The sequence below is a fragment of the Setaria italica genome, chromosome VI, assembly GCF_000263155.2.
Source record: "Setaria italica strain Yugu1 chromosome VI, Setaria_italica_v2.0, whole genome shotgun sequence".
NCBI classification, from domain to species: domain Eukaryota; kingdom Viridiplantae; phylum Streptophyta; class Magnoliopsida; order Poales; family Poaceae; genus Setaria; species Setaria italica.
In genome coordinates, this window is record NC_028455.1 from 316,823 (window position 1) to 341,216 (window position 24,394).

Sequence of the window (24,394 nt, forward strand, 5' to 3'; positions counted from 1 at the left end):
AGCCGGGGCGGATCTTTTTTTATCCTCAAGTCGTTCGGTCCCTTTTGTCGTTCGGTCGCTGAAACGACGTCACCAAACAGGCAGGGTACCCTACCGCCCCTTACCGCCGTTTCATCTGACAACATAAGCCCGCACGTGGGTGTCGGTACAAGGACTCTACCGTCGTTTCAGCCGCGGTATAATCCTATTTTTGCAAAGTTTTGATTCCATTGTATATTTCTACAAATTCGTAAAAAAAATAAAGAAATAAAAAAATTCCATGTTCCACCCGCTTCTCGCCATGCCTCTTCAGCCAGGCCGGCCTTCCGGCCCAACCCGCCGCAGCAACCGGCCCGCAGGCCGCCACCCCTTACCTTCTCAGGCCGCTCCGGCCCAAGCCATCAGCAGGCTCCTCTTTCCAGCCAGGCCGGCCTTCCGGCCCAACCCACCGCAGCAACCGGCCCGCCACCAAGATGTCATTCTGGGCAGTAGTATAACTGCAATGTACAACAGAGTATAAGTTCAGGTGAATATTCCCTTGGAGCCTCCTGGAAATTCATAGATATCTGGTCAGTAAAGTAGTAATACCTAAGCTAGTTCCTCATGATAAATGTAATTGTGCTATAGAAACCGATGATGCAGGTAGATCCGTAGATATGCAATGTCTTGCACTTCTCCAGAACAATGAATAACTTTCCTTACTATTACTGTTGAGAAAACAATTTGAAAAATATTAAGACCTTAGTGGTTGTCAAATATAGATCTTACAGTTCAGTCAAGTTAGTCAAGCTCCCGAGATAATCAAGTATCTCCCCAGTGAAATTATGGTCTGATGCCCACCTGGATGCATGATGACAAGGGTGTGCAAGATTATTGGTTTCTACCTCAGAAGAAAGAAGAAATTTACGAGTTGATATCTCATTTTAAAAAATTACAAGACTGAGAGGTTCTTCAGTTGTGACAATGTCGATGGTAGAGGACCACTGAAGTCATTACTATCAATGTATCTGCAGCTCAAAGATGGATAACATTTTTCAGTTGTCTCATGCATAAAGTTATCACTCTAAACAGTAACGAAAGCATAGGTGATTATGAAGACATGTAAAGCGACCAAATAGATGATTTACATTTGTCTAAGTTTTGTCAATTTGCCCAGCTCATCAGGAAGTGTGCCGTTAAAATTGTTTGAGCCCAATGCCCTGAAAGAAATAATTAATTAAACTAGGTTAGCTCCAAAGAAATGTCCAAAACAAAGTGTTGTTACGTACTTTTAGGCGATTGAAAAGCTGATGAATATTTGATGGGGACGATGCTCATTTTTTTCCATCAGATTCTCACTTCCACAATATTATATTAACTTTTGAGATCAGATCATATTCAATATAATGCCATAATGCTTGAGAGGCACACTACATGCATACAGCCGCATGACTTTCGTGCAAGTGAAAGGCAAGTATAACAACAGATGCATGATAGTAACTGAGCATCAACATTAGTCAGAAAAAATGAGCATATCCATTTTAAGACTAACCCTTAGAATAACATGATTGGAGGATCTTACAGTGATACGAGATTGACAAGATTTCCAAGCTCCTTTGGGATAGGTCCAGATAATGCATTGATGCCGACAGTCCTTGTGATTTACAAGGAAAAGAATGTAAGATTGCTTGAATGCAGGAACTGCATCACTGTTTTGAGTTCAGAGTATTACATGGATTCCAGAGCAGTTAGTTCTCCAATGAATGCTGGTAACGGCCCAGTTAAGTAATTTTATTCTCAAGTCCCTGAAATGTTAAGCAGAGTTAATCTTGCAAGTCTCATGGAGGGATCACATTGGATGAATCCGGTTACTTAATGACTTTGATTACTCATGACAGATTCTGAAGTCAGCATGAATTTGAGAAAACTTTACGCACGCTGAACATATTAAGGTCTGAGACTCCCTGGGCAAGATATCTAGTGCCTTAGGCAATAGGCACAGGCATAAGCGACCAGGGGGTTTGTGCATTAGATGGGAGGGATTGTGTACTTCCTAGCGGTCGCGGGGCGGCGGGGTGGAAGGCGGCGGCGGCGGCGGCTGGTGGAGCCTGAAGGGCGGGAGAGCAGGATTGGATCTGAACCGGGGGGCTATATCAAAATAATAGGGCGCATTTGCAAATAATCGGATCGAACTGGGGGTTAAATGAAAATAATAGGTTGCATTTTGCAAATAATCGGATCACGATCAATAATGGCTGAGGTTAAATGAAAATAATAGAGGTATTTTACAAAAAATCGGATCACGAGGGTCATTTGCAAAATTACCGATCGGCGACCCGGTCCCCCGCACCTCCGCGTCGCCTCGCCGGAGTTCCGCCTCACTCCGGGCGTCCCTTCCCTTCCCTTGGTGCCTCTTCATCCTCCTGCCCGTGTCGAAGCAAAACCTCGGGCTTGAAGTCGGAAAGCAAACGGAGCACTCCTCGTTCCTCCGTCCGGCAAGAGATACCCGAGCGTCTCCTCCGTCGAAGAGCAACGGTACGCCCCCAGCAGCAGCGGTGGTGAGCGGCGGCCGGCGATCTCTCAGCCATTTTGGGGGCTGAATCGGAGTGGAGCGGAAACAGTGGAGACCTTGCACACTGTGCAAGTGGAAAATTCACTAAGTGTTGAAAAATGCCCTAAAAAGCATTAAATGGGGGTAGAAGTTAAAAATGAAATTTTATATAATAACTTAACTTTTGGCCAATATGAAAGTTGTGGAACTTTTAAAAATAAACAACTTTTGTTATTTGAGATTACACTGATTTTGTGTGGAAGGCCTTCAAATTTTAAATCCAAATCAGCCAAATTTGGGGATAAATTCAAAATCAGCCCAAGCCGACGTTCTGCCAAACTTTGCTCAACTTAAACTCCAAATCTGTTGAGAGTTTCACTGGTTGGCTTTGGTAAAAAGTGTAGCTTATAATCCCAGCTCAAACTTTTATATTTGGAATTTTTGAAGTTCGAATTCAAAATTTGAAGCAAAATTATCCCAAACCCGCTGCCTATGCATGCCACCGCGAACGCATATGCACACGATTAGGGGGTGATCGCGCATGGCGTGTCGCGGCGGCCCCTTGGCGCAGCGCCGCCAGCCACTCACCACCGGCGATGGGACAGGACGTCCCCGGACGCTCGCCCAATCGCGCACCCGCGCTATCCTTAGTGTACCCTTTCTCTTCATTTTGTACCATTGAAAGGTCAATCAGAGGGAAGGCTAGTCGCAAAACCGAATACAAAGCATAGTCGCTTACACTTGTTAGCGCTCTGATCTGAATTTGTAATCCCAGTGGGGGCGATACATGATGTAAAAAGACTAGTTTGTCCTAACCCAATTAGACAGTATGTTAATACATCCAAAGTATCCGCGCAGAAGAGACTGTGAAGTAGCTGGTCTGGATTTTATCATGTTTTCCTGTTCTTTTGCTTCTGTGCAGTTGCCTGATAAACTCATTCGTTGTAAACTAGCTCGTTCTAACTTTTGAACACCTGCGCAAGGCGCGCGAGGGTCTAATATTTGTGCAAATGATCTCCTTTTGTTTCTCCTTGTGGATATTTTGAACGCTTGAATGTAGTAGCTTCACTGTAGTGGAAAGTCTCTGAATTGTGTTTCACTGGAATGGCGAAACGTTAACCCGGTGTTTGTGCAATATATTTACTCAATTTTCGATGTGCTGTGGATGGCTATTAAACTTCTTTAACTTTTAACTTCGACCAAGTCTATTGGGAAAAAAAATATGTGAACGCCTACAATACTAAAGACATTTTTTATGAAGGATTTAATTAAGCTTGATTTATTCATTATTAAAAAAAATAGTCAACGTTAATGAAGTTTGAATTAAAAAGAATAAACTACATTACGGAGGAGTATTATAGAGACTGCAAGTTTGCAACCGTCGGATACGGAAATAGCACATGTTTGGTCGAAGCTGTGTTCCATAGTACTACCGGTGCCCAAAGTACCCTTGATGGATTCGCATTGTTAAGAGCGACATGGTCCTTTCAATCCTTTTTGCAGTTTCTATTGTTCTAAGGCTGTTTCAAAAACTTAAACCTGCAATACGTCAGAGCGATGCTTATTCTTTTTGTCGGCTGCAATGTGCAACATCAGTTTGGGAAATGATCTTGTCGGCCTATTCTTACCAGCACCGTCACTTTCTATGCCTAAAAACAACCCCTTCTCCTTGAGTTCCTGTTATACCTATTTTTATTCCCAAGCATCGATGCATGTACATGATGCCATGATCCAAAAATGCTAGTTGTTTTTTTTTCTATCCTGTACCTATTTTTATTTTTCTCTCCTCATACACTCGATTTTCTAAGCCATCCGATCTAAAACGAACGGTCGAGATCAGCTCCTCCTCCCTCCTTATCTTCTCCTACTTCGCGTTCTTATTCACTCGCCGTCCCAAGACCGGCCACCTGAGCCGCCGCCGCCCACTGCCCTCCGCCCTGCTGGCACCAGTGATGCCCGCCCGCACTCCACCGTCCCTCCCTCCTCCTCCTTCGTTCGTTGTCCGCTCCCGTTGTCGAGCTCTTCTTCGGCGAGTTCGTGTTAAGAAGCCCCCGCCGCTGATGCTGACCTTCCCGTCTCCGGCGGTGGGTACCATCTCGACCACAAGGCTCTACACGAAGTTGCCAACAGTGCTTGCCCCCGCCGTCCCGCCTCGCCGCTGTCTCGACCGCCACCATCACCCGCTGCCTTGCCACTCCAAAATTTTCTCTAGGTCCCCCAACTCCGAACCTAAAAGCTCGTCTAAGCTCGTGGAGGCTTGTCGGAGCTAGAGAAAAAGGGAGGAAAAAAAATACCGGGCGCAGTTTAGCTTCTTCTTTTTAATCTCGTAACTTGCAATGCCATGAACCGACGCTTGAAGAAAGAGAGTTTAAGCATCGGTTTTCACCTGCACATCGATATAACCACCCGCTAAAGTTTAGCACATATCATATCGGATGTTTGATACTAATTAGAAGTATTAAATATAGGCTAATTACAAAACTAATTGTACAGATGGAGTCTAATTCGCGAGACAAATCTATTAAGCCTAATTAGTTCATGATTTGACAATGTGGTGCTACGGTAACCATTTGCTAATGATGGATTAATTAGGCTTAATACATTCGTCTCGCAAATTAGCCCAGGGGTTCTGCAATTAGTTTTATAATTAACTCATGTTTAGTTCTACTATTAGCATCTGAACATCGGATGTGACACTACTAAAGTTTAACACCTCTTATCCATAGTCTAAATATTCAAATTTAGGTCAATTACAATCTAATCCACCGACAAATATTGCGCATATTGAAATGCTTTTGGACCTCTTCGTGCACGTGGAGGGCGTCGCGCAATCCCGCGCGTGAAAAGCCATCCCATTTGATAGACTTCGTCCAAAAAAAAAAATTCCTATTCGTATTTGCTCTTGCCACAATTTTTTTATCCATATAATAGGTGGAATTTTCTACTACTTCTCCATGGTGGTCTGACATTTTTACCCCTGAAACACCCGGCCCGAAAATTCCCTGCGCCGAGCAGAGCACCTCCTCTCCTCTCATCCTCGTGCCACGCTGACACGATCCAATCACGACGCTAATCAGCGAAGCCTCCTCCCCCCTCCGTTCTAATTAATCGGCCGCTCCAGATCGGATCGTACCCGTCGGACACCATCACTGCCCAGTCGCAGATCTCTCTCTCTCTCTCTCTGCTGGTGGGGTTGCTGCTGCTGCCGCGCGCGGGCGCCGGCGCCGGCGGCGGGGAGGTGGGCCGCATTCATTCGTTGTTAGCAGGCCGCAGTGATTTGGAAGCCCAATTCATTGCTGGCCCATGGGCTTTTTCCTAACAGGAGTATACTGATAAAACAAACCCTCTATACCACCCGAAAATCCTCTTTCAACTCCTTCCTCAGCGAGCGGCGGCGGCGGCGGCGGGATCAATGGGGAGAGAAGCGCGCGCGGTGGGGGTGGGGGTGCTCGGCGGCGAGATGGTGTGGTGGGGGTGCCGCCCTTGCCGTCTCAAGGAAGGCGTGTACGACCGCATCTTCATCCGCGGCCATGAGGAGAGGCACCGGATCGAAGAGAGTAAGGCCAGGGAAGCGAGGGAGCGCGAGGCTAGGGATCGTCAGGAGCGTAAGGAGGCGTCAGCAACCCGCCGTCGTGGCCGTCGTGGCCGTCGTAAGCATTGAGGTATGTTCAAACCCTTGCTCATCCCTTGCTCGGTCCCTGAAAATGATGGTTATTGCTAGATTGGTAATAGTAGTTTTGAAAAGAGGGCAGGAACTTGGTAAAAAAACAATCATATAGTAGAATCAAAGATAGCACACCGTTCAAGGAGCACCTTTAATTCCGCAACAATCATATAAAATGTATAAATGTTTTAATCTTTATAGGAGTCGCCTTCAACTTGAGCTCCATCTCTTCGATCTGAGGAAAGGAAAAAAAACATATAAAACCAATCGAAGCGTGCTGCTAAACCTCGTTGATAACTACTTGTAAATTACCATTTGCTTGAGAACTGCAACCTCAGATTCTGATTGGTGCGGCTGTCTAAGTTTGCTCTCTAACTCCACGATCTGAAAAGGAGATAAGAATGGGTACACAGAAATTTCAAGTTTCCTAATTAAGTAACTACAACAACAGTAACTGTTCATGGTTCTAGCATGTAAACAACAGTAACTACTTCCGTTTGTACCTTCTGCTGAAGGGCAGTACACATTTCTTCTTTCTCCTTTAGTTTTCCAGAGAGCTGATGCTGCTGTTTCTCTGATGTCATTTGAGAATGTGCCCTGGAATCTAACTGACCTCTCTTTTACCTAATATATGTTTCAACAGGCTGTCAGGTACAAATCAAAAAACAATAACCAAGAAACACCAGAAGAACCAACTCTTCAAATAATTATATACCTTTTCTTGCAAGTTCTTGCAAAGTTACTCTTTCCCTTTGGCTTTGGTCTCGAAATTTTTTAAGTTCTCTTCTAGCTTTCTCAAGAGTCATCCTTAAGTCTGACTTCTTGCTTAGTTCTTTCAAGCTTACATTCATTCAGCAGGAAAAATGTAAATTACATATCATTAAGCTAGCCTCAAGCAGGTTGCTAGCACAGTGTGCAAGTTGTCATGAAAGTTAACTTAGGAAAATGCACAACTAAAACTCATCATCTGTTGGTCTTTTGAAGTTCAACAGTATCAACTTGCTTCTTTGCTGGTCCCAATTCAATACGCCGAACATGGCTGGCGATGTTTAATGAACTCAAGGTTTCTGATACATCACTATCGGATGGGCTAATTTGCACAAACATCAATGCTTTAGAGTCTCCTATTATCAGTGTCAAAAGGAACAGAGAAAATTAATCATATGGCTAAGTGGAAAAATAAATATAGGAAAATGTTACTTTAATCATGGAAATGGTTTTCCTTGAGCAAGCAGATCATCTTACCTAGAGAATCTTGCAGCAAGTGTGTCAACTTGGGATTTCTGACCAGAAAAAGCACAAAAATAGTGAGGGATAAAAACAAATGGGTTACATACACATGCAGTTATATGAATACAACATAGGCTTTTGATATTTGCTCTGTGAACAAGCCCTGGTTCAATCCCTGCTTCTTCCAGGCCTTATCCCGAAACGAAAGAGGTCAACAATTCTGTTGTGTAAAGCCTTTTGTTCACTGGTCTTCACTTCAAGCAATTCCTTTAGTCCAAGTCTGCTGCAATTGGTAATAGGGGATAAGCAATTGGTGGTCGTAGGCTCACTCACCTCTAGCTCTTTTTCTTTGCAATGACCCCGTCCTTGTATCTGTCCTCTAGCATCTATCTTCTCCTGTATGTAGCAGCAGTGGTATTTGACTTTGAAGTACCAGGAAAGGCAGATAAGTTTAGCCTCAATAGAAATATCTTTATAGCTTGAAGTTGGCTTAATTCCTTTGAGTTTCCCCTTAGTTAGTTTTCCGGTAAGCTAATACGGGCGCAGGTCTAGTTAACGTTCAAGTAGAATCCCCATCAGACTCTCGTTTGTTGGTTGGGATGGGATCTTAGGAGAGAAAGGAAAGCCCTGAAACAAAGTGAGCCTACGGGAGGGTGTCAAAATGCCTCCAAGCCTGTGAAGCAAGTTCTAAAGAAAGTTTGAAAGCTCACTGCGGAAAGGGTTTTGACCAGCTAGTCAGATTGCCCCATTACGGGTGTGTTACGCCTGAAAGTTCCTCAATCCTGTGCCTGTTCCCGAGCGAGTAAGTTCCAATTCGATGACGAACGACACGATCCTATGTTCTGTTAAGCAAGTCCAGTTTGGTTCTTCATCATAATTTTTGCTTGTAGTATCTGGACCTGGAAACCTTTTTTATGACTGTAATTACCTGTTTTCTGACTAAAATACTTTGAATTTGTTACCTGTTATAACTGTGAACATGCAGAATAAACACTGTAGTTGCAAGATCAGTCAATTTCATAATTGTTGGATTGATCGGTAAATTAGATCCGATCTTTTGGGTTTAAGTGATGTTTTGGGGTTGGATCACTTTGGAAATCCTTAACAGCAGACCTATACCCTGCATCGCTTCAGAGTCTGTTGGAGGCTACATGATTCAGGGCTTGATTTGGACATTCTGAATCCATTGGAACGAATTGTTGATATGGCTGCTGTATACAAACTGTGTTTGGTTCATCAGAAATTAGTGGTACAAAGAAAATGTGGGATTTCATTTGCAAGGCACTAGAGGGATTAGATAAAACTAACCTAGTGCTTGCTTACTGATGCTCAGAACAAGTTTAGTTGTGCACATAGTTTCTTAACATGAGCAAGAGAATCTGAATTGCTGTTATTTTGGATGCCAGTAATAGGCAACAATTTAACTTGATGGAGAGAGCTCCAGAACAAGTTAAAGGTGAAAGGTTCAGCATGTCCATGCTGCTTTGAAATTTAATAAAAAGAACTGCCTTTGGCCCTAAGACGAGGGGACTCAATATGAAAAATGTGGTTACAAGGTGTCAACAGGCTGTTCTACGCTTTTGCATATCATGAAGGATCTCTTGACGAATGTGATTGGTTTGGACCTTTTGTGGTTAATCATAGTTAGATCAATGGTGTCTTGTTGTGAGTAGAATGAGATAGCGACTCTTTATCTGTGTTCTATGTTCTGTTAAGCAAGTCCAGTTTGGTTCTTCATCATAATTTTTGCTTGTAGTATCTGGACCTGGAAACCTTTTCTATGACTGTAATTACCTGTTTTCTGACTAAAATACTTTGAATTTGTTACCTGTTATAACTGTGAACATGCAGAATAAACACTGTAGTTGCAAGATCAGTCAATTTCATCTTGTTATACTGGACTTTCTGTTCAATGCCTTTCCTATTGCTGTGATAAGTTGCAGCTCCACAGTTTTCCGTGATAGGCTGCCTTTTTTGTGGTATGCATTTGAACTGATGGGCATGCATGCATGCAGGTTGAAGGGAAGAAGTTCCGGATGCTGTCTAGCTGGCAACGGGGAGTACACGATGGAGCACACCCTGACGCAGCTGACGCAGCTGTAGGAGATGGCTTTTTTGATAGCTTCAGCAATTTGACCTCTTCTTCGTTATAACATGGTGTACTTTGTAATAATTTGTTTTGCACAACACAACACATACAATTCAGCTTGCAGTGGGCAGTCCAACGGACAGCTAGTCTCCTAATCTGCTTGGTCAGTAGCAGTCTGCAGAGCAATCCGAGGGTGGGGAAATGGGTTCTTAATGGATAGCAAGTTATAATTTGCTGATGATTTGGTTTGTTTAGCAGCAGAAATAATGTAAGGCTCGGTGGGGTTTCATTACTACTGGTGGTGGATAGGATTAGTGCGGGTTGTTTTCATTGGGCACGCATATATGGATCGGTGTGGGTAGAAGTCAGATCTCAGCCCAATTAGCAGGGCTACGAACGAGGCCTTAAGGTTTTGGGATAAACTAACAGCTTAATCTGAAGAAAATGTACGCTCAACTAAGATAGGGTATGCAGGAAGTTGAGAAATATATTAAAATCATTAATGGGCAGTATAAAAACTATTCTGAACTCAATTCTACAGGTTGCATAATAACGCCAGGCCATGCACATGTTTTTTTTTATTTTCTTGAGCAATTTTACTTATTTGACCGTTTGAAGTACAGTACCATGTTTTTGGCCCAATGGGCCAATACATGAAATGATTCAATAGCCGGCAAATCTTATTAGTTATGTTTTCCAGGCACGTGTGGTCATCACCAAATTAAGTACTATCTACTCTATGAGAGAAGTGGAGAGAAATTTTTGCTTCAAGTATCTTGCACGTATATACTAAGCTCAAGCACATATTATGTTTCATTGTTTTTTATTGCTTTTCTAACAATACGTATCAAATTGACAAAAAATCCGTGGTTACACGATGAGTACATATCTATTATTTTCTTATTACTTTTTTAACACTATGCATTAATTGGATAAAATTAATATAAAAAATTAATATTTCACCACAGCAACGCGCGGGTATTATGCTAGTTATGTTACAACAGCATCAGCAGCTACAATAAGATCCGATATTACTGAGATTAATGTGCCCCTGTAGTCAGTAGACTGGTTCAGAATTGAGCCTAGCAAAATTGAGTTCAGAATTGACTAGAGCATGAATCCGAAATTTCATTAGACTAGAGTTCAGAATCCACCATCTCACTGGAATTACAAGTTTAATTGGATGTTGTAAGTTTCTAATCTATCACCTATCCTTGATCAAATAAGATAAAGTAATTTTCAAATTTGTGAGTTCCTAATCCAGAATCTGGATGTGTCAGTTGTTTATCATAACTTGGATTTGTTGTGCATGCTTTGATAATTTAATATGTTTACAGAACTGAAGGTACGTCTAGACCCAAACAAAAAGATCATCAACAATCATAGGCAGCATTAACCAAACAACATGGAAGTTACTCAAGCTACTACTATATGATAAACTTTCTATTTACTATCGCTATTGTATGTGTGTCATGGATTATTAATGCGAATTCACATAAAGCTACCTATCGTTGTATTGCTAGTTTGTGGCACTTTAATGTGATGGAAATGCAACCGAAAGGTGAGCGCATGTGCATGTTTCTTGCTTCAACTATCGCATGATGCTTAAGATGGTGTTCATTATTAGACAATGGTAACAAGAAACTAGACTGCTGTAGAAGGCAAACCTTGCCGTTGCTTCTCGTGCAAAATGCATCCCGATGTTGTGTGAGGGTGGCAAGCCTGAGATTAGCTTTGCTTAAGCTAATTGATAACCAGGTAATTAAGATCATCTGCATGGACAAACCAAATGCTTCTAGAGCCTTCCTTGCATAAAAATATATGAGAAGCAATCATAGACAAACTAGATGCTTCTAGAGCCTTCCTTGCGTTGAAGCAATAAAGATGTTTTGCAGGCAGCAGTGTGGCTGCATCCACTGCCGGTGAGGGGAGTGATTAACCTCTCCACACATGTGGCTTCAAATATTGGGTCTGACAGAGGTGCCTACCTAGTTTAGAAAGCACATCATATTAGTCTATATGCAACTTTTGAAAGTTAATTACAATGATAAAAAAGGGTTAGGGGTGCCTCGCATGCAGATGTTAGGCATAGATATAAGAACATCGTTACAACAACAACTACCTATCCTTGATCAAATAAGATAAAGCAATTTTCAAATTTGTGAGTTCCTAATCCAGAATCTGGATGTGTCAGTTGTTTATCATAACTTGGATTTGTTGTGCATGCTCTGATAATTTAATATGTTTACAGAACTGAAGGTACGTCTAGACCAAACAAGAAGATCATCAACAATCATAGGCAGCATTAACCAAACAACATGGAAGTTACTCAAGCTACTACTATATGATAAACTTTCTATCTACTATCGCTATTGTATGTGTGGCATGGATTATTAATGCGAATTCACATAAAGCTACCTATCGTTGTATTGCTAGTTTGTGGCACTTTTATGTGATGAAATGCAACCGGAAGGTGAGCGCATGTGCATGTTTCTTGCTTCAACTATCGCATGATGCTTAAGATGGTATTGATTATTAGACAATGGTAACAAGAAACTAGACTGCTGTAGAAGGCAAACCTTGCCGTTGCTTCTCGTGCAAAACGCATCCCGATGTTGTGTGAGGGTGGCAAGCCTGAGATTAGCTTTGCTTAAGCTAATTGATAACCAGGTAATTAAGATCATCTGCATGGACAAACCAAATGCTTCTAGAGCCTTCCTTGCATAAAAATATATGAGAAGCAATCATAGACAATCTAGATGCTTCTAGAGCCTTCCTTGCGTTGAAGCAATAAAGATGTTTTGCAGGCAGCAGTGTGGCTGCATCCACTGCCGGTGAGGGGAGTGATTAACCTCTCCACACATGTGGCTTCAAATATTGGGTCTGACAGAGGTGCCTACCTAGTTTAGAAAGCACATCATATTAGTCTATATGCAACTTTTGAAAGTTAATTACAATGATAAAAAAGGGTTAGGGGTGCCTCGCATGCAGATGTTAGGCATAGATATAAGAACATCGTTACAACAACAACTACCTATCCTTGATCAAATAAGATAAAGCAATTTTCAAATTTGTGAGTTCCTAATCCAGAATCTGGATGTGTCAGTTGTTTATCATAACTTGGATTTGTTGTGCATGCTCTGATAATTTAATATGTTTACAGAACTGAAGGTACGTCTAGACCAAACAAGAAGATCATCAACAATCATAGGCAGCATTAACCAAACAACATGGAAGTTACTCAAGCTACTACTATATGATAAACTTTCTATCTACTATCGCTATTGTATGTGTGGCATGGATTATTAATGCGAATTCACATAAAGCTACCTATCGTTGTATTGCTAGTTTGTGGCACTTTTATGTGATGAAATGCAACCGGAAGGTGAGCGCATGTGCATGTTTCTTGCTTCAACTATCGCATGATGCTTAAGATGGTATTGATTATTAGACAATGGTAACAAGAAACTAGACTGCTGTAGAAGACAATGGTAACAACAACCTATCCTTGATCAAATAAGATAAAACAATTTTCAAATCGAGAAGCAAGATCTTAGGCTAGATTTTCAAATCTGAGGGGAGTGATTAACCTCTCCACACATCTGGCTTCAAATATTGGGTCCGACAGAGGTGTCTACCTAGTTTAGACAGCACATCATATTAGTCTATATGCAACTTTTGAAAGTTAATTACAATGATAAAAAAGGGTTAGGGGTGCCTCGCATGCAGATGTTAGGCATAGATATAAGAACATCGTTACAACAACAACAACCTATCCTTGATCAAATAAGATAAAGCAATTTTCAAATCGAGGAGCAAGATCTTAGGCTATCCGCACCGCAGTACTCCGAAAGAGCCTGGACGCCACATTTGCCGATCCAACTGCTGCACCGCAGCACGGTAAACGCGCCGCAATCCTCCAGGTCGCTACAGGAGACCTCCAGGAGTCGCGGTCGCGGGCGTGTCAGGTGGGGGGCGTGGGACCCGCGGCTGACGCCGCGGAGGACGAGCTGCGGCCGCCGGCAGGGAGGAGCCCCCGCGCCGGGAGAGGAGGCCGCGCCCCCTCGCCTCGACCCCGACGCTGCCGGCCGCCGGATCTGAGGGCTGCGGGCGCCGGTGGGGAGGACAGGGGCGCCGGGAGGCCGCGCCCCTGCGCCGGGAGAGGAGGAGCCGCGGCCGGAGGGGAGGGAGGAGGAGCCGCGGCCGGAGGGAGGGAGGAGGCCGCGACCCCGCCGCCGGGAAGAAGGAGAGAGGGAGCGACGCGGGTGTGCGGCGGCGGCGGCCCGCTGGTGTTCGGGGCTGGGAGGAAAGGAGGAGACCTAGAAATCGCGCTTTTATATGTCCACGTCAACACATTTTTTTTTGTGCCCGTTCCTAATTAGGAGGCGACAAGACAGACAGGTAGGGGGGCATCCTGCTGGGTGGGCCTGGTTGCTGTCGCATGCAAAGATTCCTCGGTGACGACGTGGCCCTTTCTCCTCCGTCAGAAGCTTTCTGCAACAGGAGACCAAATTCTCCAAACTGCCGTATACATATAAAAAAAAATTCCCTCATGCCCGTTTTCAATTCTCACACGCCGTAGGATTTGAAAGGGCCACTCAGTATCTAGAAATATAAATGAGAGTTTAAAATTAGACGAGGATCGTACCTCATGCGTTGCTACGAGCAACAAAATATTTATATTATAGTGCAATGATGATTTAGTAAAACAATAATAATATGAAGATAATAATAAATATTTGATCCAAAAGGCATTCAACAACAAAATAATAAGTGAAAAAATTGAAATATTAAATAAGTATTTACAGAGTTAGGTACGTTGGCAGGAATATGCCTTCGATACCCATTCGCTTCATGCGCCAAACGATGATGAAGAAGTTCTGCGACATTATCCTCCCATCATGTACATAAGTTGAGTTTTTAGGTAAATATCATGCCAAGTCTGAGTAGCTTTACATGGGACCTCCCGCCCATCATGTACATAGGACCTCCACCTCTAAAAAATTGATGACGTTCGACTTGCACAATTTCACGACAGTTTTTTAGTAATGTTTCCTTCTTTTGGATAGTTATTTGAGCATATTAGTCCCTATCCTGGTGCCTCCCCCGTTCTCTAAGATCTACTGATAGTAGATGTGCATTGGATGTGGGTGGTCCTCTAAAATTGCTATTCGTGGCATCACCTAAAATGAAAACAATACATTAAAATTCTAAAAATTCCAAAATTTATTGTTAAATAAGCCTTAAACCCATTAAAATTATGAGAAATAATCTTATTCATAATGTGGAAATATCATTTTTTTTTCTAAATGAGTAACAAACTTAATTGCAATTAGGGCTGGACGCAGAGACAGAAACTTGCGAGCTGGCTCAGTTCGTTCGTAGCTCGGCTTAGCTCGGTGGATGTTTTAATGAACGGAGCAGCTACTTTGTTCGTTTCAGTAATGAGCTAGTTCAAGCTAGCTCGCGAGCCGCGAGCTAGCTAGCTAGAAGGCTAAAGGCTCAACATAGTGAGTCGAGCTATTGAAGCCGAGCTAGCCGAAGTGCTCATGGTGGATTTTACTTTATAATTACTATTTTTTTTACATTTCCTATACGTTGAGATGGTAATCCCAAATTAACATCTCACTTGCGAGCCTAACAAGGTGGCTCGAGCTACTAACGAGCCGAGTTGAGACAAACATTTTGCTCATTTGGTATTGGCTAGTTAGGCTAACGAGCCAAGCCAAGCTAGCTCAGCATCCAAGCCTAATTGCAATAAACTTAATAAAAAGATGGTCGAAAATGAAAACGAACACGAATTCACTTGGTATCCAAACCGAACCAGTTCGCAGGTAAACGTGTCGATAACAATCGGGATAAAAAAAAGCAAATTTAAAACACCGACCGATATAACCAAGAAACATAACCTAGTTACCCATAAGTAACTCTAAGTCATGGCAATACATACGTATAGACCGAATATTCTCTATCTCTACTCTAAAAAAACCATCTCTTCTCTATCTCTTCTCTTCTCTGCTCCTAAAAAAACCAAAGAGAAGAAAATTCTTCATATGTCGTTTATCCTCCGCTCCGTTCAACCGTCCGCTGGCTCCCGTGTCCTCCGCGCAACCCGGTCCACTCTCCAATGGAATGCCCATCGAAGCACACGACGCGCGCCGTCCGCTGCTCCTCCTCCAGCCCAACGCTTCATGCTCCGCCATCCGATGTTCCCCTCGCTCGCCTACTCCTCCTCCCTCGCCCTGCATCGCCGTCGCCGCCCGCAATCCGCATCACTTCGGCTCGCTCGGCCTGCAACGCCGCCGCCGCCGCCCGCATTCTGCCTGACCTCGACTCCCTCTGCCTGCTTTGCCGCCGCCGCCGCCCTCCTCCTCTCCCTGCGCAACTGGCCTCGCCCGCCCTCCTCCTCTCCTCTGTCTCCCTACGCAGCCGGCGCCGCCCTCCTCCTCGGCACGGTCTCCCTGCACAGCCGGCGCCACCAGCCCACCCTCCTCCTCTCCTCGCCGGGGACACGGCGCCAACGAGCCAGGTTCTATGTACGCCTGTAACCATCAACTGTAAACCTCTTCTTATAACACGGGAAGAACAACATCTGAAACTGTGCTCTGCTCACTGGCGTATAGATTGATTTTGCTTTCACTGATGCTGAAGTAATTGAAGAGGGCATGCTGGCTGCCGTCATCGGGCGGCGCAAGACCGAGAGTGGAGAGCCCTCTTTCATGGTGGAGAAGGTATTTGACTACTTAATCAATTTCTTCAGAGTTAGCGCGTGCATGAATTTCTGATCAATAGTCATTCGTATGTAGGCAAAAGTAATAGACGCATTGCATATCTGAACCATTTATTTGATTTCAACCATGTTGTCCCATGTGTTATACAGGCAGTGGTTAAATCAGCTGATAAACTTGCCTTCATCACTGGAAATGACAAATACCTGACAGATGTTGAGGGTTCCATTCCAGTCATAATTAAAAGTGTAAGGAAAAAAATCCTGTTGCTTCAGATATGAAGAGAGGAAGAGATGATTTCAGGGAAATTGGATAGACACTGTCGAATGCAGCATTAACAAGAAATGCTTCAATTGAATTTCTGAATCCTTTAGAGAAATCATCGAGATTGCATCTAGATTGCATGATTACCTTCTTGTTTGCTGTACACATAGAGTTGAGTCAAAGTTGTATCCACCACATGTCGAGAGCTCTCACCCACACTACTCCACTGCTACAATATTGCTTGGTTTCTGCAATTCATTTTTTCAGCGAGCATAGTAGCACAAATCTTCAATGGAGTTTAGTGGAGCCAGATTCAGTGCTAGCATTATGTTTTGTAATCATTCCTCCATATGGGACCTATAATATCTTGTCCAATGCTCCAACCAGCCATTACTAAGCCCAATTGATGACTTGATTTATTTTTGTCTTAGAGTCATTTTTTTGCAGTACTTTGAACTGGTGATTCAAGTTTGTGTTGTATGCTAGCAATGTCCATCGATATCTGGAATCATGACAGTTTGTTGCTCCACGTAAGGATCTGTTGGACAATTAGAATGAAAAATGAAATGTTCTGCATGCCTGCTTCATTTTGAACCGCAACAACCTACAAAGGGGTCAGCCAGTCTCCTTTTTCTTCCCTTCTCTGGCATTCTGGACTTCAAAAGTCACCAATTCGAGTTTCTTTTTAGTTTCTTTCAGTATATAAAGGTGCATAGGTTTGTTGACCATGAGACTGGAAATGATTCTTTCCTTCCATTACTCAACCAGAAATTGAAATGCATCTTATCAAGTGTCGTCCTTTATCTATTTGTATGATTTGTTCCCTACGGTAACTTACAAGTTAGTACACAATCTGTAAATATGGTTGCCTCTGTGAATTTGTGTAATATTCAAGCTATGGAACTTTTTTTCTTATGCTACACTTCTGATTGGTGATAATTGATCACACTAAGACGGTTAGACCAAGGACTTGCAGAGTCTGAGAACCATATCCTTTGTGCCTTATAGTTCTTTTCTTGTGTTCTAATTTTATTTTATTTTTTGCTTCTTGCAGATTGGGAAAATTGACCCCACATCTTTTCCTATACAGAAGAAACGGGCATGAAGAGAATTTCTTAGAACTGTAGCCCATCTCCGTCCATGGACAAACACTTTTGGTGCAGTATGTTTTACTCACTGTTGTCTCCTTTTTCTTCCCTTCTCTGGCATTCTGGACTTCTTATATCTTTGCACAAAAGGAGAGGAACCTGAAACGCCAGGAGGACAAACTTTTAGCTTTTGCTAACAGTTTCCAAACATGTTGATTGCGTGAACGTAGGCCTGTCGGCAACAATTACTATAAGAACCTTCTCTGTCGATCATATGTGCAACCGTGATGTTGGTAATTCTTGATACAACACAAAATAGTACAATTTTAAAAGCATATGTGATATCTGGTGCATGTTGCTTCCAGTGTCTAGTCCGAATGTCTGATTGGATTAGAAAATGTGAGAAAGATCTCCTTTCTTTTTTCTCATCTTAGATTTATTTTGTATGCAGCTGATTATGATCATTTTGATTGGGGCGGCGATAAGAGCGTATATATCATCCTGCACTAATATTGATGATGCATGTGAGCATATGGGCTTACATATTATAAATTGACATGTCAGATTCCCATGACCCTTTTTAGGGCATCTATACCACAACCTAAAAACAAGCATATTGACTTAAAATGGATTTATGCTTTAGAGCTGTTGGTGTTCTTGTTTCTGAATAGCACAAGAATAAATCAGAAGATATGTATATCTGCAGTTCTTAGATTGTACCCATGATTACAGTTCTTAGATTGTACTAATTCTTTCTTGTTCTTTCTGATTACATACAATTGCACCACACTGTCTAGATTAGAAAAATCCATGTTAGGAATTGTATGCTCGCTAGAAGAACTACCACGTAAAAGCAGCACTCGCCAGATGAAAGCTCTTAAGATCCTAGATTTCTGATACAATTCAGTCACCGAGTCTTATTGATGGTTGAATAAAAAATTGAGTGCATGTCGGTGCTGTCGACGGTTAAGTAGAATCAAATAACTTCACTGTAAAATTTCGAGGTGAGGAGTAAAGTTTAAAATCCCTAACTGGGAGATAAAATTGGTATTCATCCTACTCACCTGGAAATTCCTCTATCACTGGAGTATGTAATCTTTCTTTAGCTTCTGGAGAAGGTACAAATTAAACACATCGACCACTATTTTGGCACTACAAAACAATGCAAGGAGAAATTGAAGTGGCAGGAGCGGTGAGGCAAAATTCACATGATGATCTGGAGATTTAACCTTTATATTGGTTCCTTGTGGTTGCAGGATGGATCGATACAGCGACGACATTGACCATGACACCTGTTCCCAATTCCCATCGTCTGATGGTGATCCTTTGCCCAGGACGAAGTAGGCAGCATGGGCTCGAGAGACCTCAGCGCTAAGTGGAGGCGGTGAAGGACGGGCTTGAGAGACCTCAGTGCCGAGTGGAGGAGGCGGAGGGCGGCTTGGGTTGGCGACGATGGCATGATCGATGGCGGAGGCGAGGCGGTGGGATCGATGGGGAGACGTCTCGAGCTCTCGTTAGGGATTAGGGAAACAGGGAGGTTGTCATGTACTGGGTTCTATCGGAGGAACACGGATCGCGGTGGGATTGAGGCGGTGCTCGGGAAAAGAACTGACGGCGCAAAATCAGTTTAGCATGGGACGTCGCCTCTTTGCGTTTTTTTAGAGTAGAGAAGAGATTTCAAAGCAACTGCGTAGTCTGCCACAGGATCAGACTCTTCTGATCTCAGGATGTTCAGCGTAGTCTGCGTAGTCTGCGTAGGATGTTCAGCGAATGCTGCTAGCTTTCTTTTTACGGCCTATGCGAGCCATAACACCTGCGTAGTCTGCCACAGGATCAGACTCTTCTGATCTTGGAGAGGATCAGACTCTTCTGATCTCAGGATGTTCAGCGAATGCTGCTCGAACTTGCCCTCGCCGTAGCCAAGCACCCAGAAGTCGTGCCCGTGGAGGTGCCACGGGTGCGTCTCGCTCCTGCCGTTGAGCGCCGCCGTGTTCTGCAGCACCACGTCCACCACCGACCCCAGCGCCAGCCGGTACGCCGCGCTCGCCACCGTCCCGTTCGCCGCCGGCGGCGAGGCGATGTCGAAGCTCCTGTAGTTGTCGTACGCGTCCGCCGGGGGGCGCTGGTCGTCGTACGCGCCCCGGAGCCCGCGCTTCATCGAGACGAGGTACGGTGTCGCCGGGAACCGGAGCGACAAGCCGTTGATGGCCCACCGCACGTGGCCGTCGATCCTGTTCTGCGTGTTGAGGAGGAGGAGCGTGCGGTCGGGCCTCGGCGGCGCGGGGAGGACGTGGTCCGGGTGCGCGGCGGCGGGGGACCTGCTCTGCGCTACCCTGGGCGCCGCGTCGTCCCACGCGGGGCCCGCTGGCGGCGGCGACCGCGGGTCGTTCCCGGCGTAGCTCAGGACGGCCAGGGCGCTCGGTGTCTCCCGCCTGCGGCCGACGACGTGGGACGCGGCCCAGTAGTTCCGGGACGGGTCCTGGTCGGCCTTGACTAGAACCGAGTACGTCTCGCCGGAGTAGACGAAGAGGCTGTCCACGACCACCGGCCTCACGTAGTGCCCGTCGGCTTCCACCACCGTCATCGAGTGGCCCTCGATCTCGAAGTTGAGCGACGAGTGCGGACGCGGTAGGTCTTCCCCGGCACGGCGGTGAACAGCGCCGGCAAGGCGCACGAGGCATTGCAGGCGCCGCCGGGAGCAGCAGGAAAGCAGCCGAACATTCCTCGACCGTTGATCAGCAGAGACTGTGGCTCGCCGACGAACTCTAGGGGGTCGGACGCGAGCCCGACGGCCTGCTCGTAGACGCTCTTGTGCCACCAGTCCATGAGGAGGACGGTGGCTCCTCATCGTAGGTGAAGGGCTTGACGACGCCGTCCGACTCCGACACGACGAGCATGCCGTCGAGCCCGGCGACGCGCTGCATCCCGTAGTGCTCGTGGTACAAGTACGTGCCCGGCTAAAATTAAACCACGTCGTACGTCGGATAGGTTGACTCATCAGCTCAGATGAAAATGTTGTAGCTGTAGCAGTTGGCGTACGTGCACGCTCACCCTGTCGACGACGAATCTGTAGGTGAAGGATTCGCCGGGCAGGATGGGGCACTGTGTGACGCCGACGGTGCCGTCGGCCCACGGCGAGCCCCGCTGGAGGATGCCGTGCCAGTGGATGCCCGTGTTCTCGGTCTCGAGCATGTTGCGCACGGTGACCGCGACGGTGTCGCCCTGCGTGGCGCGGATGGTCGGGCCGGGCGCCTCGCCGTTGACGGTCACGGCCAGCTTCTCGAAGCAGTCCAGTGACTTGCGGCGGTAGGCGATGTCCCACGTGTGGTGGTGCACCTTGGCCTCCGCGGAGGAGAGCGCCGCCGCCAGCGAGCACAGAAAGGCGCCGAGGACGACGACGGCGAGCGTCGGCCGCCGCGACGGTGCCGCCATTCCGTCTTGGATGAAGAAGGGAGGTCGAACACGATCGAATTGCTGCCTGCTGAGCGATTGTTGTGTGTGCTTAAGCCCCTACAAGGAGGCATTTTATACGTGCTGGTTTGAGCGTGTCGCGAGCTGGTCAGTGCAAGTTGGCATGGGCATGTGCTCGTCTAGCCGTCATGGGAGCAGATGACTGGAGAAAACCTGTGAACGCATGGCTCGGGAAACCAGCTACTTCCTTCCTCCTGTTCGAATAACAAGTTCATCTAGACTTGTTAATAACTCTTAGGCCAATCTTCTTTACCTTTAACCATGAATGAAATGCCTAGAATTTTATATAGATTGACAAACCATCATTTGCATTACTTTCATACAACATATATGGTATCTCTTTTCATTTGAAGATAGTATTTTGTTGTAAATAGCATTGCTAGTCAATTTCTCTGATCGATTCCAACTAGTAACACGATTGAGTTTGGTCAATGAATGAAATGGATAAAAAAAAAGAAAAAGAAATGGTCGTCCATCGATACTGCTTACTGCTACATGCGGCTGAGCCGTGCCTGCTTTCTACATGTGTGGTATTGTATAGTTTCTTTTTTTTATCGAGAATATGTAAGAGAGTTGCGTACCTTTGTATTACGAAACTAGTATAGTTTTTTGATTTAGTAGTTGGTATAGCTCTGGCCTCGTGCCTGTCTCGAGAACAGGAGATCCTGTCAGCATACCACAAGCGGAGTAACAAACCTGAGCGCCACAGCTCAACGGCCCCCTATGGCTTCCAATTTTCCACTAATATTTTTTGAATTCTATCAAATTTTTGAAAAAATTTTTTACCACTGTTGCCTCCCTAACAATGGAAAAATCAAGTTTCCGGCTACGCCCCTGTTTTTAGAGCGTTGTTGCTGCATACTACTGAGCTTGTTACTGACCCCCGGCTTAACCTCACCTTTCCGCTGGATGAAGTGCCTCCGGGATTGAGCAACGGTGATCATTTCACTGTACTTTTCTGAAATCAACAATTGTACATAGAACTCTTTTTTTTTTTGCTGTCTAACTGAACTTTGGATAGGGCCGTCACAAAAAGAAAAGGAAACTAACTAGTGATACATAATGGTATTCTACCGCACATTTTCAATTGAGATTTGCTAGAGCTCAAATGCTTGATTTTTAAGTTTATCTCAATCACTTTTCTGTGAGGTGGTTGGAACGACAGCTTTGGTGTTCTCCCCCAGCTCCAGCAATAGCACCGGCGAGCCTTAGGGTTTGGGTTCCGGGTTTGGGGTTGGGGTGGGGTTACCTCTGGTCCGCGGGCCTAGAGGAGGCTTCGAGGCGGCTCGCCAGCTGGCGGTAGAGCGAAGACAGTGTAGGCACCGCCTGAGCTGGGCGGCGGAGGACCCCCAGTTGGGCGGTGGAGGCGATGGGGGCGAGCGTTAGCAACGGGTTAGCGCGGGAGCAATCGAGATGGCGGTGGCGGATCCGGCGGCCCCGCCGTCGGAGACGGGCAGGACGGTGGAGGCGGCGGGGGCATCCGGCCCGGATAGGTTAGCATCGGGCGGTGGAGGATGGCGACTGCGGAGGCGGCAAAGGCCGCTGGAGCAGGGCGGATGGTGGCAGCAGCGGGGGCATGGCGTGACAGGCGTCGGGCGAGAGGGAGAGGAAGACGAAGAAAGCGGTCGTGTGCGATGGGAAAGGATAAGAAGAAAGAGGGCGTGGATCCTGGCCGTTGGATCGAGATCCAACGTTGACAGAAGGTGATTAACGCAAAGACATTTTTCAATCGATTGAGGCGCAGACGCACCCTTTTTCACTTGCTATGTATGAATTTTGTGACAAGACAATTATCTAAAATATGTTGTATGCATTAAAAATGGATTGAACGTCCCAGTATGTAAGCCCCAACTCTTGGACATATGCTGAAGCTGATATTGTGTTTCCATTCTGCCATGTTTCCCAAATTGAAACAAATCAATTCGATACTATTAATGATAGCTTGCAGACAATGTAATTATCGTGGGAGTTTTTTTAACTTGGTTAATCTCCAGAGTCTTTTTTTTCAGTTGTGAAAGAACAACAAATGTGACATGGGGAAAAGCTTTGCAGCTTTTTTCTCTCTCGAACCAATAGCTCTGCAGCTTTTGGATGCGGCCGGCAATTTCCATGTCAATATTTTCGGCTAATTTTCAGTCTCCTAGAAGACCCTCCTTGTTTATTGATCATTGTACCAGGGAGATGTTTCATCACCTCCTTTAGTCTACACACAGGTTGTGCAGAAATTTAGGTTCCACCTTCAGATTGTTTTTATTTTTTAAGTCAAATTCTACCCAAAATCAGTCAAATGGTGACAGAGTTCCTGATGTGTAGATGCGGTAGCTAGTAGCCTGCTGCCGTGCATTTTCACTCTCCGCCAGATGAACAAGCCATCGGATCGTTACGGATGAAATGCTGAATTGAGACCACACCATTAGCAGCCAACCTTGTCAGGCAGAAGCTCAGCGCGCCATTCCTCTGCTCTGCTGTTCCTGTTGAACCGCCGCCCTCTGGTTCGTGCTGCGGGGATGAGATCGGGGATTGATGGGCGGGATGGGGCTCCTCGATTCCGGCAGGGAGGACGGCGGCGGACAGGTGGCAGCAGGAGCGGACCCCGACCAGGGGCCTATATGCAAAATACAGGATCCTAATTGCAAATAATCGGATCGCGATTAATAGTCGGGATCTAATTTAGAGGTTATATGCAAATAATCGGATCGTCATCCAAACCGGGGGCGGCGACATGGCCCTCCGGCGAGGTCGGGCGCGCCGGCGCTGGCCCAGACGCCATGCGTCCCGTGCTCCTCCGTCAGGTTCACACGCCCGCACTACGAGCACCGCCAGTGACTGCAACTCGTCCTGAGTGCTGCCGTGGCGACGGTGCCCACCGGTGAGGGATGCCGCTCGCCGTCGAGTGGATATGTAGCCCGCGGGCGAAATCTCACATTGCAATGGTGACTGCGCTCTCCAAATCCGCCGTCAAATCCCACCCCAGGTCGCCTCTGCGGAGCCGCTGCCCAACCCCGGCGCCGCGGCGGCCGGCGGGGTAGCGGTGGCAGTGTCGTTGTCGGGTTCGCCGCCGGCGAACGCCGTCGAAGAACCGCGGTGACGGTATTTCAGACTAGCAGCCGATAAGAACTGTATTTCAGACGAATAAGCCATCGGATGGCTAAAATATTCACTGAAATGCAGAGCTGAGACCACACCATTAGCACTTAGCAGCAACCTTGTTAAGCAGAAGCTCACCGCGCCATTCCTCTGGCTCTACTGCTGTTCCTGCCGAGGCGTCGTCCACTTGGACCCCGTCGTTGACGAGCCGGCCGCTGCGTTCATCTCCCGGAGACGGCCGGCGACCCAGCCATCTCCCTGCCC

The 24,394-nt window shown here is 45.7% G+C and overlaps 1 protein-coding gene, 2 long non-coding RNA genes and 1 pseudogene across 16 annotated transcripts; 1 reads left to right on the top strand and 3 right to left on the bottom strand.

Annotated features, from left to right (window-relative positions):
• Nucleotides 1-349: 349 nt before the first annotated feature.
• Nucleotides 350-1,734, bottom strand: LOC101782593 (probable LRR receptor-like serine/threonine-protein kinase At1g56140). Its single transcript, XM_022827553.1, has 6 exons — nt 1,691-1,734; nt 1,541-1,612; nt 1,107-1,178; nt 915-986; nt 748-819; nt 350-476 (listed from the first exon to the last, which is right to left on the bottom strand). Coding segments are annotated over exons 1-6 (417 nt in total). The 5' UTR covers nt 1,693-1,734.
• A 3,475-nt stretch (nt 1,735-5,209) lies between these two features.
• Nucleotides 5,210-13,822, bottom strand: LOC101782865. 14 transcript variants are annotated; one of them, XR_001164354.3, is made up of 10 exons: nt 13,331-13,821; nt 13,083-13,130; nt 12,072-12,392; nt 11,160-11,480; nt 7,419-7,799; nt 6,889-7,297; nt 6,677-6,797; nt 6,486-6,557; nt 6,323-6,408; nt 5,210-6,207 (listed from the first exon to the last, which is right to left on the bottom strand). It is a non-coding gene; the product is annotated as an uncharacterized LOC101782865 (long non-coding RNA). The 14 variants fall into 14 exon arrangements; XR_001164353.2 differs by having other exon boundaries at nt 6,309-6,408; XR_002678236.1 differs by lacking the exon at nt 5,210-6,207 and having other exon boundaries at nt 6,266-6,408; nt 7,419-7,456; nt 7,737-7,799; nt 13,331-13,822.
• Nucleotides 6,086-9,628, top strand: LOC111257660. Its single transcript, XR_002678239.1, has 2 exons — nt 6,086-6,171; nt 9,419-9,628. It is a non-coding gene; the product is annotated as an uncharacterized LOC111257660 (long non-coding RNA).
• A 5,420-nt stretch (nt 13,823-19,242) lies between the features above and the next one.
• On the bottom strand, nt 19,243-21,004 carry LOC101779398 (annotated as a pseudogene).
• Between the last annotated feature and the right edge of the window lie 3,390 nt (nt 21,005-24,394).

Coding starts and splice junctions, on each gene's coding strand:
- LOC101782593 (XM_022827553.1), bottom strand. Junction 1,179..1,540: donor CTTGTCAATCTCGTATCACT/GTAAGATCCTCC, acceptor TATTTCTTTCAG/GGCATTGGGCTCAAACAATT. Junction 820..914: donor CTGAAGAACCTCTCAGTCTT/GTAATTTTTTAA, acceptor TCATGCATCCAG/GTGGGCATCAGACCATAATT.